Source organism: Entelurus aequoreus, linkage group LG23, assembly GCF_033978785.1.
Source record: "Entelurus aequoreus isolate RoL-2023_Sb linkage group LG23, RoL_Eaeq_v1.1, whole genome shotgun sequence".
Lineage (NCBI taxonomy): Eukaryota > Metazoa > Chordata > Actinopteri > Syngnathiformes > Syngnathidae > Entelurus > Entelurus aequoreus.
This window is the reverse complement of record NC_084753.1, coordinates 4,102,019-4,118,270: the sequence shown is the minus strand read 5'-3', so window position 1 is coordinate 4,118,270 and position 16,252 is coordinate 4,102,019. Positions and strand designations below refer to the sequence as shown.

Sequence of the window (16,252 nt, the reverse complement as noted above, 5' to 3'; positions counted from 1 at the left end):
AATGCACTTTGTGACTTCAATAATAAATATGGCAGTGCCATGTTGGCATTTTTTTTTTCCATAACTTGAGTTGATTTATTTTGGAAAACCTTGTTACATTGTTTAATGCATCCAGCGGGGCATCACAACAAAATTAGGCATAATAATGTGTTCATTCCACGACTGTATGTATCGGTATCGGTTGATATCGGAATCTGTAATTAAGAGTTGGACAATATCGGATATTGGCAAAAAAGCCATTATCGGACATCTCTAGTAAATAGGAGTAAAAAATATACCAGCCGTGTCCAAAGTGCGCCATGGAGGCCCTTGGCATATTATCAAAATAAAATATCAAGATATATAATTTGATTTTACGCTTATTTCTTTGTCACCTAAAACCCCAAAACTGGCTTAGCATAAAATTGATATACATTGGGATTGTTTTTAGCATCATTAATGCAGTGGCAAAATGTATTCATAAACGACCTTATATACGCTTATGTATATTTTTCGGATTATTTTATTTTATTCCTGGTTGTTTCGCTCATGGAGAGACTCCGAGAACATCATATATGGTGACCCAAGACATTTATTTAATTTATTGCGTTAGTCCTAGACATAAGGTTCTAGGACTAACGCAATAAATTCAATTATTTTATAGATATTACATTTTTACTTATAATCAAAATATTGCACACATGGCTGTATGTATGTACGGCTGTTGATCAAGTATGCATTGCATTCACTTGTGTGTGTGTGTGTATAAGCCACATATATTATGTGACTGGGCCGGCACGCTGTTTGTATGGAGGAAAAGCGGACGTGACGACAGGTTGTAGAGGACGCTAAAGGCCAGGGGTGGGCAATTAATTTTTACCGGGGGCCGCATGAGCAACCCGAGCACTGCTGGAGGGCCACATCGACAATATTTCAATTAAATTTTGCTCAATATAATTTTTGATATATACCGTAAGATAAATAATAATAATAATAATAATAATTAATAATAATAGTAATACTTCAACATAGTGTGTGTAACAGCATTCCATGACTAATATAAATAAATTAACATTAATAATAAATGACAGTAAAATAAGCACACGTATGACTGAGGAGTCATAGTGTAACTTTGTGTGGTGTTTGAGTTGTCCGACTTTTTGTGTGGCCATAAACGCACCAGTGGTTTAGTGCTATGCGTGTTGGTGACAGATACTAGTTTTTCGAGATAGAATTGTTTTACTCATGTTTTTGGTGTGGTTATGTCCGAATATAAACAGTTTTGCTCAATAAAGTGATCGATATAATTCCTGTCCTCGAAGCATCTCGATAGACGTTACAATAATTGAACGGTGTTCAATCGAACGGTGTTGACGAACACCGTTAGGGCCGCTTGTTGTCACTGTCACTCAAAGTTGCATTGCAAAATTACATAGAATAAATATGTTTATTTTGTTTAGAATTCAGATGGGATTTGATTTGGTGTGCAGCATATATTTGCTGTGCGCAGCGGACGCTTGAGCAGTGCGCAATTGCGCAGGCGCGCACCTTAGAGGGAACGTTGCTTGGCAGTCCACGTCTTGTTTAAAACACGGCATTCGTCATCAACTTTTCTCTTTTTAGCGTCTCGGGTGTAAACCGTGCATCACTTGTCGCTGCATGTGCACCTTCACTCGCAGGTTACACACGGACACACGCCCATAAATAATACTTTTTAAAATAAAAGCAGCACAGTTGTATTGAGCGCACGACACAGATGTTTTTTCAACTTTATTTTGTAATTTGTGATTGCAGCTGTTCACATTCGCTCACAATCACGCACACGCATACGTCCACACGGAAGTAATACAAATAACGATTTTCAAAACAAAAGCAGCACCGTTGTATTGCACACTCGACATAGATACTTTTTTAAATGTATTTTGTAATTTATAATTGGCCTCACGCGGGCCGGACAGGGACGCACAAAGGGCCGGCTGCGGCCAGTGCCTCTAAGGCACGCCCCCAAAAATGTTGCCCCCGGGAGATTTTCGGGAGGGGCACTGAAATTCGGGAGTCTCCCGGGAAAATGGAGAGGTTGAAACCGATACCGATAATTTCCGATATTGCAATTTAAAGCATTTATCGGCCGACATTATCGGACGTCTCTAACGGTGACCATCAAAAGACCTGAAAAGTTGCGAGTCGGCATCACTGTTTTTTTTTTCTATGCCCAGGTTCCGTGATGCCATCCGAGCCGGCGAGCCCGAGGTCCAGGAGGTGTCCGGCGTCTTCCGCTCGGTCCTCCTGGAGGCCGTGGACCAAATGAAGGAGGAGCAGGAAGCCCAGCGGCTCGCCCGCCAATGGAACAACAAACGCGCCACGAGCATGTCCCTGGTCAACTTCCGGTCTCGCATCAGGATCAACCCGTTCGGCAGCACGGCGGGCCTGACGGCGGCCGACGGGGCCGGCTTGAGCGACCTGAAGACGGTGTCGGAGGACGTGGAAAGGTGCACGGAGAAAGGGGAGAGGGTGTGGAGCATGCCGGACTTCCGGTACAAAGGCAGTAAACTGGTGTGATGTGTCTTCTCCTGCAGCCATGGCCGATACTTAGAGACACGTTTATGCAAAGCGGGGATGCTTCACTCCGGTCGAAATGCCCACGTAACTAAAAATACACGGTTGTAGACGAGCACAATGTATCTACTGGATGTTCTCATGCATTGCAATGAGGGGTGCAAAACTTTTCTACAGCAATATAATTAGTTTAAAATGTAAATTTGCAGCGTCATTCTGGTAAATAAAAAAAATACATTTTATGCAAATGTGTTTGTGCAGACACCAGTGGTGGGAGCAGCGGCTTTACTTTACTTCCAGCTCCTCCCGGATGACTGCTCCTCCACATGGAGAGGAGCCAGATGAGGTGGTTCGGGCATCATGGTCAGGATGACACCCGAACGCCTCCCTAGGGAGGTGTTTCGGGCACGTCCGACCGGTAGGAGGCCACGGGGAAGACCCAGGACACGTTGGGAAGACTATCTCTCCCGGCTGGCCTGGGAACGCTTCGGGATCCCCCGGGAGGAGCTGGACGAAGTGGCTGGGGAGAGGGAAGTCTGGGCTTCCCTGCTTAGGCTGCTGCCCCCGCGACCCGACCTCGGATAAGCGGAAGAAGATGGGTGGATGGATGGACCAGTGGTGGGCCTTCTCTGCTGGCCTAACATAACTATCAGGTTCAAACACTGATGACATCTATTAAACAAGACAAGAGGCAAAGAATTAAACAGAGACAGAATTCAATTTGGCTCAATTTGAGGAGAGTCGCCTGGACACTGTACCCTTGGACAGTGTCTCAGCACGCTCTGCCAAAAGATTGCACGCCTCCTTCTTATATTTGGACCTTCCCTGACCACATGGCCACAGCTGTTTCTAAGGGACGAGGGTCGTAAACAGTTCACAGAAAAGGTCGGTTCCAAAAGAGGTTCGTAAAACAGTTCAAAAAGAGGTCGTCTGGAACTTGGGCAGATCCTGCCTTCTCTCCGCTTTGTAGTCCTTGGGTTAAAGGCCTACTGAAATGATTTTTTTAAAAATTTAAACGGGAATAGCAGATCCATTCTATGTGTCATACTTGATCATTTCGCGATATTGCCATATTTTTGCTGAAAGGATTTAGTAGAGAAAATCGACGATAAAGTTCGCAACTTTTGCTCGCTGATAAAAAAAGCCTTGCCTGTACCGGAAGTAGCGTGACGTCACAGGAGCTAGTATTCCTCACAATTCCCCGTTGTTTACAATGGAGCGAGAGAGATTCGGACCGAGAAAGTGATGATTACCCCATTAATTTGAGCGAGGATGAAAGATTCGTAGATGAGGAACGTTACAGTGAAGGACTTGAGAGGCAGTGATGGACGTATCTTTTTTCGCTCTGACCGTAACTTAGGTACAAGCTGGCTCATTGGATTCCACACTCTCCTTTTTCTATTGTGGATCACGGATTTGTATTTTAAACCACCTCGGATACTATATCCTCTTGAAAATGAGAGTCGAGAACGCGAAATGGACATTCAGTGCCTTTTATCTCCACGACAATACATCGGCGAAATGCTTTAGCTACGAGCTAACGTGATAGCATCTTGCTTTAACTGCATATAGCAACAAAAAAATAAACCCCTGACTGGAAGGATAGATAGAAAATCAACAATACTATTAAACCGTGGACATGTAAATACACGGTTAATGCTTTCCAGGCTGGCGAAGGTTAACAATGCTGTGCTAACGACGCCATTGAAGCTAACTTAGCAACTTAGCAACGGGACCTCACAGAGCTATGCTAAAAACATTAGCTCTCCACCTACGCCAGCCAGCCCTCATCTACTCATCAACACCCGTGCTCACCTGCGTTCCAGCGATCGGCAGAAGGACGAAGGACTTCACCCGATGCGTTTGGCGGCCCGGAGACGTAGGAAGTCAAGGTGAGGTCGCCGGCTAGCGCGGCTAGCGCTCCAACAAAGTCCTCCTGGTTGTGTTGCTGTAGTCCGCTGCTAATACACCGATCCCACCTACAACTGTCTTCTTTGCAGCCTTCATTGTTCATTAAACAAATTGCAAAAGATGTCCAGAATACTGTGGAATTATGAAATGAAAACAGAGCTTTTTGTATAGGATTCTACGGGTACCATAACTTCCGTTACTCTGACTTCGTCACGCGCATACGTCATCATACCGCGACGTTTCAGCCGGATATTTCCCGGGAAGTTTTAAATGTCACTTTATAAGTTAACCCGGCCGTATTGGCATGTGTTGCAATGTTAAGATTTCATCATTGATATATAAACTATCAGACTGTGTGGTCGGTAGTAGTGGCTTTCAGTAGGCCTTTAAAACAATATATTTCTGTTGATTACAATACATGAAAGAAAACAGAACACCTTCATGTTGCTTCCCCCCCTACACAGTGGAGTTTTACAAGCCTTCTTCTTGGTAGGTTCAAAGACATGTTTTTGGTCTTCTCGCTGGGAACTCATTTCAACACAAAGTTTTTGTGATAACTTAGATAAAATTATTCTAACAATAACCAGAAATCCTGATCATAATTAAAGATAAATGTATTTTTGTATTTACTTTCCCTAAATATTTAAAAGTATTCATATTCTCTTCATGTCATATTATGCTCCTTCCAGTGCTGCTGTTTTTAGGTTAGAGTTTTTATCCAATCAGAATTCAGCCAGCTTATGTTGCCATGCTGTACCAAATCTGCCCGAGGCCTTCAGAATCAACAATGTCTGTGCACTGTAAGTGAACGGGGACAGAGAGTTGATAGACAGTTGCGATAGCCAATCAGATCACAAGTTGTTGACAGTAGCCTGATGTTAACGAGGCTGTGATTGGATACTTGCTTGTCATTCCAAAGTGAGTATCCATTCACAGGTTTCAATTTAGCAGGAAGCAGGAAGTGTTGCGCCGTAGCCAGACCGGACTAGCAGAGAAGGAGAACAAAACGTAGTTTAGGTGGCAGATATATATTTGCAAGGCCATTTTCAAGAAGGATATTTAAAGAGAGACTACATCTTGTGAGGTCATGTCGGCCAACCCTGGAAGCTAGCTCAGCAGTTCTGGCGATGAAATGGGGAAATCCTCGCCACTTCCACTCGAATAAGCCGACTACGAGGGCTACCACCGGCTTATACGGCGTCGAATAAGTGCAACAAATTGTGAGTTCAAATATTTAATTTTTTCACATTTGATATGTTTTTTGCTATTTGAATTTTGACAGTACCACATAAGATATGTTTTAATTGCTGATACGGGTTCATTGATTTTTAAATGCGCCAGAAAATAACACGTTTTGTACACTGTTGATGTGGGTCAATGCACAGTAGTGCGTAAATGTGTTTCTGTATATTATTTTTCCAGCAATGGTCATGTGGTGACATCAATGATGGTGTTTTGAAAGGTCATCTTTGAAGTCGAACATCAATCAATCAATCAATCAATCAATGTTTATTTATCAATCAATCAATGTTTATTTATATAGCCCTAAATCACATCACTGAAGGCTTTTATATCCACACATTACTTTATGATTTAAATCCTTGTTTCTTTTAGTTATTAAAAAAAATGACAATAGGGATGGGAATCTTACAACATCTAACTATTTGACTTGGTTTTGATTGTTGGGGTGACAACTCGATTCAGAATCAATACGATTCTTGAGTCAAACCGATTCTTGCAACAACAAAAAAAATCATTTGGCCCAAAAAAATTTTTTGAAAAAAAAACTTTTAAAAACATATTAGCTTACAAACGCTACTGTAGGCTGCTGACATATGACTTGTATTCAAACATTGATAAAAAAATTTAAAAAAAAGCTGTGAAAAAAAACCAAATACTTGATTTTTGAAAATTAAGAATCAATTGAGAATCGGAATAAATTCAGATGTGAATTGTTTTTTTTTAAGCACCCCCAAATTAAATACCTGATACAACACTATTTTTAAATAAATACAACATTTAAAAAAATAACTTTTAAAAGCCCAGTAACAAAATTATATAATAGTCAGTATAGTTAATATATTAACAATCCCAAATGTTCAGTGCATACGGTAGATCCCGTCCTATTTGCTATTAAATTGTAAAAAATATAATTAGTGTACTGTAAATATATATCTTTTAATTGTAAAGAAAATAAGGGGAAGAGTGCTGCAGCTATGAATCCAGCAGAGAGCGCCGTCTTACGTGTGCATTCACTAAACAATTTCCAGCAGAAAGACACTTTACCAAGACACGATGTTGTGTATTGTTTTGTAAGTAATTGTTCATTAAAGGCCTACTGAAAGCCACTACTAGCGACCACGCAGTCTGATAGTTTATATATCAATGATGAAATCTTAACATTGCAACACATGCCAATACGGCCGGGTTAACTTATAAAGTGCAATTTTAAATTTCCCGCGAAACTTCCGGTTGAAAACGTCTATGTATGATGACGTATGCGCGTGACGTCAATCGTTGAAACGGAAGTATTCGGACACATTGAATCCAATACAAAAAGCTCTGTTTTCATCTCATAATTCCACAGTATTCTGGACATCTGTGTTGGTGAATCTTTTGCAATTTGTTTAATGAACAATGAAGACAGCAAAGAAGAAAGCTGTAGGTGGGATCGGTGTATTAGCGGCTGGCTGCAGCAACACAACCAGGAGGACTTTGAGGTGGATAGCAGACGCGCTATCCGATGCTAGCCGCCGACCGCATTGATGTTTGGGTGAAGTCCTTCGTCGCTCCGTCGATCGCTGGAATACAGCGATAATTCAATGTGATTATCTTGTGTGATGACTGTATTATGATGATAGTATATATGATAGTATATATCTGTATCATGAATCAATTTAAGTGGACCCCGACTTAAACAAGTTGAAAAACTTATTCGGGTGTTACCATTTAGTGGTCAATTGGACGGAATATGTACTTCACTGTGCAACCTACTAATAAAAGTCTCAATCAATCAATCAATCAATCAGGTGAGCACGGGTGTTGATGAGCAGATGAGGGCTGGCTGGCGTAGGTGGATAGCTAATTTTTTTTAGCATAGCTCTGTGAGGTCCCGTTGCTAAGTTAGCTTCAATGGCGTCGTTAGCAACAGCATTGTTAAGCTTCGCCAGGCTGGAAAGCATTAACCGTGTAGTTACAGGTCCATGGTTTAATAGTATTGTTGATTTTCTGTCTATCCTTCCAGTCAGGGGTTTATTTCTTTTGTTTCTATCTGCAGTTAAGCCCGATGCTATCAGGTTAGCTCCGTAGCTAAAGTGCTTCGCCGATGTATTGTCGTGGAGATAAAAGTCACTGTGAATGTCCATTTGGCGTTCTCGACTCTCATTTTCAAGAGGATATAGTATCCGAGGTGGTTTAAAATACAAATCCGTGATCCACAATAGAAAAAGGAGAGAGTGTGGAATCCAATGAGCCAGCTTGTACCTAAGTTAGGGTCAGAGCGAAAAAAGATGCGTCCTGCACTGCACTCTAGTCCGTCACTCTCACGTTCCTCATCCACGAATCTTTCATCCTGGCTCAAATTAATGGGGTAATCGTCGCTTTCTCGGTCCGAATCGCTCTCGCTGCTGGTGTAAACAATGGGGAAATGTGAGGAGCCTTTTAACCTGTGACGTCACGCTACTTCCGGTACAGGCAAGGCTTTTTTTTATCAGCGACCAAAAGTTGCGAACTTTATCGTCGATGTTCTCTACTAAATCCTTTCAGCAAAAATATGGCAATATCACGAAATGATCAAGTATGACACATAGAATGGATCTGCTATCCCCGTTTAAATAAAAACAATTCATTTCAGTAGGCCTTTAATGTGTAAAACTTCATGTAAAACTGTGAGAGGCATAATGCGGGTTTTCTCCGTTTGCTGGGGGAGGCTCTCATTAGGAAAAATTACAAAAAGCTAATTAGGGATATTTTTTCCCCCCATTAAACTATTTTAGAAATGTATTTTCCATATGACTCCAATCCTCTTTAACAATCTCCAAATCTAATATATGCAAAAGGTGAAAGCCCAACTCGTGGCTCTACCTAGTGGTGAAATAGGTGAGTTACACTTTGTAAAAGAAAAAACCCTTTCCAAATAATCGATTATAAATACGTCGAACATGACATTTTTGATAGGCCCTATAATTAAAAAGAAAAAGGTACATTGATCCACTTGTATCCTAATGGCGGTTTTGTGTTAATTCTGTTTTACATTTTTAATCAAATGTTTTCGCGTTCTCTCAACATGAAATTCCTCTTCTAGCAGTATTTTCGGTCTTTTCTGCTTCACTTGGAAATGAGTCATTCTCTGCACACACATAACTCCCACATTCAAGGTCAGCGCACTACAAGCTTTTGTGTGCATTCTTCACAACAAAACAAGCAGATTAGCTGCTGCTGCAAAGAAGTGAAATAAAATAAATGTGAATAAAATATTGCTAGATAAAGACATGGAGCATTTGATTGGTTTATTGTTTTCGGACACCTTAATGAATGCATCCAACTGCTTTCACGTGGGAAAGTCCTTTTTCAAATGAATCAAAGTGATAATAGTTATACTGTATAGTATAATATATAGTACAGAGGGAATGCAATAAAGTCACATTAACGCTATCATAAAGGTACTGACTCAGTAGTGGCATAACAGTAAAGTAGCTACACTAACTGGTCACTTCATTAGGTACATTTGAGCATTACTAACTCTGCTATGGCATCATTATTGGATCGTGCAGGTGTACCTATTGTTGTGGCCAGTGAGTGCATACGGTCATAACCAATAACATCTAATAGAAACAGGTTGCTCTGAATTCAGTCTTGGAATCAGCTCATAATGGCGCACATCGTCCCCTCTTGACAAAAACGTTGACGTTCTCCCGGCCAGTCTTGTTTCCTGAGGTCGGCTGCGGTGTCCACTGCTGCAGGGTCCACGGTGGAATCACAAGGTAGAGTTCAAGAATTCCAGAAGTTCGGCTCGATTTTTGTCCCGCTGGCAAAACCAAACAAGCACATCAGCCAAAGCATACAGCAACACCTTCATTAGCTTCTCAAATTATTTTTTGTCATGCCACCCCAAAGGAAGAAGAAAATATTTTGCGCCCACCTATCGCCTGCTGCTATATCATTGTCTCCTTATAAACATTAAATAAAACAAAAAAAGAGAGATTGGTCAACTTGCAACAAGAATAACTTCATTAACATTGTTTATTGTCTCTAACAGAAAATATTTAAAATGCATCAATTTGCCAGAAAATTAAAAATATATATACCGGTATATACACACCGGTACACATTTTGGACTAACTTGAACCATTTGATACTAAAAATAAACTTTCATATACTCAAATAATCAATTCAAATTGATCAGCAATATTGACTCGGGATATAAAACACTTTAACCTACAAAACAAAAGTCAACTCAGCAATTTGTGATGCTTTTTAAAAGTATATCTTTTTTTTTTCTCTTTTTCTTTTCTCTCTTTCAGTACAGGCCTCTAATGCCCAAATAAGGACATCCAGCTCACCATCTTGCTTGTAACATGCGGAATTAAAAAAAGACGCATTTCATCAAAGGGTCTCCTTTAGGTACTTTTTGAGATTCGCTGGTAAAATGCAAATAAGAATTGACAAAAAATATATATAACGTATATTGCGGACTATAGAGCACATCGGGATATAAGCCGCACCCACTAAATTGTAGAAGGAAAATATATTTTATATATAAACCGCACCGGACTATAAGCTGCAGGTATATACCGTATTTTTCGGAGTATAAGTCGCGCCGCAGTGTAAGTCGCATCGGCTGAAAATGCATAATAAAGAAGGAAAAAAACATATATAAGTCGCACTAAAGTATAAGTCGCATTTTTGGGGGAAATTTTTCGCCAGTCCCTTACAAGTTTCTCGCTTACTCCAAACTTTCTTTCTGCTGCATATTTCACTACTTCCAGCTTGTAACCTGCAGTATATGGTTTCCTTTTCGGTGCCATTTTTGTTCAGCCCTTCTCAGTTTTTATAAGTTACCGCCAATGTTGAAATTATCAAGGTCCGGAAGTAGTAGCAGGTAGCATCTTTTTTTTCCACATTCTGCATTGACCCGCCCCCGGCAAATTTTTATTGGTTGACGTGTGTGTGTGTGACGATTGCTGATATACGTCTAGTCTCTTACGTGAATGAGATAAATAATATTATTTGATAGTTTACGATAATGTGTCAATAATTTCACACATAAATCGCTCCAGAGTATAACTCGCCAAACTATGAAAAAAACTGCTATTTATAATCCGAAAAATACGGTACGTTGTGAAATGAGTTATTTACACAAAAATATTCTGTAAATGTTTATTTAAACACCTTAATAGTTTGCAAACGATGCCTGTAAAACGGCTGATCAAACAAAACAGAAGTCATCGCCATGGACCCGCTAGCTGCGTTAGCTAGCTCTCCAATCAGCTAAACCGATTCCATAACTCCACGGTGACGTTTTGGGGAATTTACTGAGGAATTTGTGAAACTAAAACAGTTAAAAAAAGAATGCCTTTATAGGTTAATAAAACTAACACAGACCCTCGTAAACATGTTAGCTAATGCTGGCCTCATTACATTACCATAGCACTGCATGAGAACACTCTGACAGACATCACACATGGGACACTTTAGTAAGTAAAACTTACAGAACGTTGCTTGGATCCATACGAGTAGAATGCTTTTAAAAGTATATCTAAAATGAGGGAGTCAAGATGAGCCCGTTTTGTAGTGCACAGCTTTTTGAAGCAGAGTTTAAGGCATGATACTGCATGACACTGATAAAGCATGTTCCCCAGGTGGCTCGACCCACTATTTGAGAAGGACTGATTAAAAGCAACCTTAAGGCGGATGCCAAGAGGGCGCTAACTTTTCAATGTGTTTTAAGCATTATACGCCACCCTCGTCCGGCTTTAAGCATGTAATGACGCAAACTACGCTCGTACGTAACACACACGCAATAGATTTGAGTGTGGTCAGCTAATGATACCGAGTTTAGCTACTAATTGGGATGTAACTCACTGACCGACTAGCGCTACCAAGCTTAAATGCTAACATGAATACGAGACACATTACATCTTTCCACATTAAGAAATGACATATCACAAGCTAACTTGTATAAACACATAACTAAAATATTCAATTGAACCTACAGGCTGTGCTCTTTTAGTGATTGATCTATACTATAGGAATATGACACAAAGGTTTTTTTTTTTACAATTTTAGTAACAAAGACTATGCTGTCTACAACAGAAAGTGAACTTGCGCGATGTCACATAAACCGGAAGCCGAGTGAACACTCAATTTGCCTTTATTAATTTAAAAAATAACATTTTAACACTTTAAGAATGTAAACACTCAAATAAAAATATGGCTGTTAAGAATCCAGAACAATATTTATTGTTTCTTTTGCCAAGGAAGTATATTGTGTGTCAATTTATTATTATTTTAGTAAAACTTGGTTAAAATATTTAAGTGTATACATGTACATATGTGTGTATATACACACACATATATATATATGTGTTATGAGCACATTTAACAATACCACAATAATAATGATAACGGTGATAATTGTGGTCACAATAAACATGATATGAAATCTTCATATGTCATGTTAGAGGGGGACTGCACTTTTTATTTTTATTTTTTATTTTCAGCCTATAATTCACAATCCTTATGTAAGACAATAATATATACTTTTTAATTTTTTACGCATTCTAACTCGTAAATAAATGCAATCAAAAGTCTGCTTACAATGGAGCCTATTGGATTCACTCTATTCTGCCTATAAAGCCCTTAAAAACATTCAAACACCTCCATTAAGGTTTTATATACATGCTGTAAGTATATATATAATGTACTAACAGGCATATTCATAATACATTTAATGTTTACATAGTTTGCTCATTTTAAGCAAAGGGCGATGCATTAATTAAAAAAACTCATCACAATTCGCTTTTTCCTTTCACAACTCACTGCAGACTTCATGAGAGCCAACAAACATAATATCACTTACTTTACAAGGTCTACTGTACTGGGGGACCGACTGATATATTCCCATTTAGATGAAGAATGACTCACAATCCTCGTGAAGAAAAAAAGTGGGTGGAACCAAGCGTCTTTTCGTGTCTTTCTGACCATTTTCGGGTCTAAATTGGATGCCAAAGTTGACCAATTTGTTGGATTATATCCTCATCATTCTACTATCCAGGTGAGAGGCATTATTTATGATCTAGAATAAACTTTCACGAGCACCGAGGCGAGGAAGCAGCTTACCAGCCGATGATGTCAACATAGCCACACAGGCGGCACTATAAATAGTTTGTCTGCGTTAGTGCTTGTAATAACAATATCACTTGGTTCATATTCAAGTCATAAAATGTAAATGGAGTATTGTTGGCAGTTTTGAATGGTTATTTAGCTGACTTTATGGCTAGAATACAGGACCTCCTATTGACTCCATTGTAAGCTGACATTTTATACGTTTCTTTACGAGTCAAAATGCATAAAAAACCCCCAAACATGTGTCTTCTTGTCTTACATAACATTTGTGAACGATAGGCAAAATTACAAAAAAAGTGCAGTTCCCCTTTAAACCATCGCTGGTAACATGAGCGAACTGGATCTTGTTATATTTTTTGGTTTGAAAAATATAACTGTGAGAACGCTACAATTATTGCTATTTAAGTAGCAATTATTGCTACTTAAGTAGCTCCAAAAATAGAAATACCTGTTTATCCTTCTTTGACTTCTTAACTTTCATCTTTATCTTCTTTCCTGATATCATGCTGTACTTGCCGCCTTTCTTCTTTTCCTTCAAATACTGAGAAAGCAAACAAAAGGAGCTCGGTCATCATATTTGGATAATTAAAAAAGAGAAGGTATGACCATTTTCAAGTAGAACCCATTAAATACATGTACACAACCTTAGAGATCTGAACAGGCCCGGAATTGTCTTCCGCGCCTTTGGATTTCTTGTCCTTTTTACGTTTATGTCGCTTCTCTTTCTTGCCTTTCTGCTGCAAAAACAAACACAATTTTGCAACTGACACCAGTAATTGATAAACTTGCACCATGATATGGTATCATACCTTTTTGTGTTTGTCCTTTTTCCTTTTCTTAGACTGCTTTCTGGACTTACTGAGAGTGTCTTAAGAGAACACAGTGAATCACAGTTAAACTGCTGATGAAAACAAAAAAGAACACCATTGAATGTTTTCTTACTTATACATTCAATGTACAAATATAAAAACGCATATGGACCTCCGCAAATACATTTGGCACCACCTGTTAGGTGGCAGTATGCATCAAAATATCCGCTTTTTAACACCGTCATAGACTTCGTACACACCTGGGACCTCACGTAACAAGCTTTGTCACACAAAAACTTGGCGTACACCCGTTTTCACGGCAAAGATGAGATGTATCAAAACTGACACCAACTTCATGGCTTACGTACGTACACTTCTACAGGCTGTAGATACTTTGGCAACACACAGAGTCAATCTTTCAGGCTTTGCCAACATTTAATTTTAACAATGTAAAAAAGGTCGAGGAAAGCACAAAAAATTTACTTTTTTTGCCACTGCATTTAATGCTTCACGTTCAGATGAATATTTGTGAAGAGTCGGACATTTATTATCTATTCAGGCAATCATTTTGCCACCCATTGCTGTCAAAACGGGTTCCTGTGACTCCTTGGCCATTTCAGGCAGACAACAGCAACAGGTGGTTGCCACAAACTGGCACCTCCGAGACCGGGGAGGATGTCACGTATACTGCGGCTTCCGCAAGAAGCGCTCCTGTGTTATGATAATAAATTGAGTCATCAAACAAGAGTAAAAGTATTTCCTTATTACTCAGTAAGATGTTGGCATGTTAACATTTAAAGTATTGCGCTGTGCTTCGGGGGGTTTGCGAGGGGACGGCGTGTTGGGGAAGCGGTGAGGAGGAAGGTACTGGCATATAAGCCAGTTACAGCGACTTTTTTTTTCATAAACTTGTGTTTTTGCGATGTACATCAATCTTCTTCCTCACTTTTCCGATGCCCGATCATTTATTATTATTTAAGTCTGTGATTCTCCGCAACACACGGCAATTTTAGCCCGCTGGCGATCGCTCCAAACACCAGAAAGAAGCAGCTCCTACTGGCTTGTGATTGGCCACAACATGCAATGCTTAAACACATGTTTACTTTCAATATGATTTTCGTATTTAAGAAGGGAGGCGTGATCTGGGAGTGCCAAGCCATGCCAACACCCGGAACCGATTTCAAGTTGATTGCGATGTAAAAAAGAAATGTGCTTGACTTTGTGCGTGTGCACACTTTGATAGATCTGAATTTTTACTGCCGTACTTAGTTTTATGGATTTGAATGTACGTCTATTTCTAGTAGGAAAGCCACACAACTCCAGTTACACGAGGACCCTGGTCTGCCAGAGAATAAGATGATGTAGCAAGAAGGGTCATTGTTGGCGCAAGTGAGAAAGAGCGAGCGGCTGCTGTTGATATAACCAAGTTGCTTTTGGTCTGGTTTGTACTGCAGAAAATGACCTGTTTTGCTAGATATAATTTTTTTTACTAATGTTTTGGTGATGTGTTTATGGCCGACAATAAAGTGTTTTGCTCAGTAAAGTGATCGATGGAATTCATGTCCTCAAAGCGTCTCGACATACGTTACAATATTTGAACAATGATGACGAAAACTGTTTTCTCTGTCGTGTCGAAAATTGTTATGCGCTTATTTTTTTATTTGATTTTGTGCGTGGCATAGATTTGCTGTGTGCAGAGGACGCTTGAGCAGTGCGCAATTACACAGGCGCGCACCTTACAGGGAACATTGCCTACGACATAAAAAAAAAAATTATATGCACATGCGTCATGGTCAGTTATGCTAATTAGATGAGGACAGTAACGTACCACTACTTCTGGAGCTACTCCGGCTGTGACTGGAAGAATGTGATGAGCCTGTCGATGATGAAGAAGAAGACGAGGTCGACGACGCAGAGGATGACGACGAACTGGAAGAAGACGACGAGGACGATCTACTACGGCTTCGTTTCCGCTTCCTCTTTTCTCTTCCTGCAAGAAAAGAAGATTTCTGACGCTAAAAATGCACTGCAAGATCTGTACACATCTTATTAGAAATATGGCAGCCCTGCCTCTGCTTTTGTCATCTGTCCTTGAACTGGAACTGGACACTCTGCATTCTGCTTTCGTTGACTTTAAGGAAAACAAATTCATAATTATTAGGATGATATTGATGTTAATGCTATGTATACCAAAATAGTGTAAGATACCAGAGCGACAGTTGGGAATTCAACAATAAATCAAAAAGGGGAAATGTTGTGACTATCCATAACATTTTAACGAGGTTTTGTTAGATTTCAGGTTTATACTAAGACACAAGAAGTTGCACCCAAACCACTAAAACGTTGCCATTAGAAGCGATATCTCCGTCGTATATGTGTTTAAGCGTTCGAATGTTGCTATGATAACGCTAAATACACATGTATTGCAATGCTCATAAACAGCGAAAAAATGTCAATACGCACCATGATAGAAGTACAATAGAGTATAGTTAATATCACAAACACCTAGACAACACTAGAAAAAGAATAGATATACATTTATTCACACTGATCCTCCGTTAGGCTAGCACTAGCTAATGGAAGCCATTTTGTATCCCACAATGCACCACGGCTCGCTTACTTCACAACACGGAAGTTTGTTCGCTTGTTAA

The 16,252-nt window shown here is 39.7% G+C and overlaps 2 protein-coding genes across 10 annotated transcripts in view; one reads left to right on the top strand and one right to left on the bottom strand.

The window, feature by feature from the left end:
- The window catches only part of rd3 (retinal degeneration 3, GUCY2D regulator), a 34,122-nt gene extending 31,391 nt beyond the window's left edge, over window positions 1–2,731 (top strand). For all 8 annotated transcript variants that reach the window (XM_062035066.1, XM_062035060.1, XM_062035067.1 and 5 more), the window contains one exon: window positions 2,196–2,731. In XM_062035066.1, the coding sequence (XP_061891050.1) occupies window positions 2,196–2,538 (343 nt within the window). In that variant the 3' untranslated portion in view covers window positions 2,539–2,731. The remainder of the gene's footprint in view (window positions 1–2,195) is intronic.
- Window positions 2,732–8,942: 6,211 nt separating this feature from the next.
- Window positions 8,943–16,221, bottom strand: si:ch211-22i13.2 (uncharacterized protein LOC553945 homolog). Of its 2 annotated transcripts, none has more exons than XM_062034656.1 (7): window positions 16,065–16,221; window positions 15,672–15,732; window positions 15,430–15,591; window positions 13,602–13,660; window positions 13,437–13,529; window positions 13,241–13,333; window positions 8,943–9,472 (listed from the first exon to the last, which is right to left on the bottom strand). In XM_062034656.1, the coding sequence occupies exons 1-7, from the start codon at window positions 16,065–16,067 to the stop codon at window positions 9,422–9,424; spliced, it is 522 nt and encodes a 173-aa protein (XP_061890640.1). In that variant the 5' UTR covers window positions 16,068–16,221; the 3' UTR covers window positions 8,943–9,421. The 2 variants fall into 2 exon arrangements, with proteins under 2 accessions (XP_061890640.1, XP_061890641.1); XM_062034657.1 differs by having other exon boundaries at window positions 13,437–13,526.
- Between the last annotated feature and the right edge of the window lie 31 nt (window positions 16,222–16,252).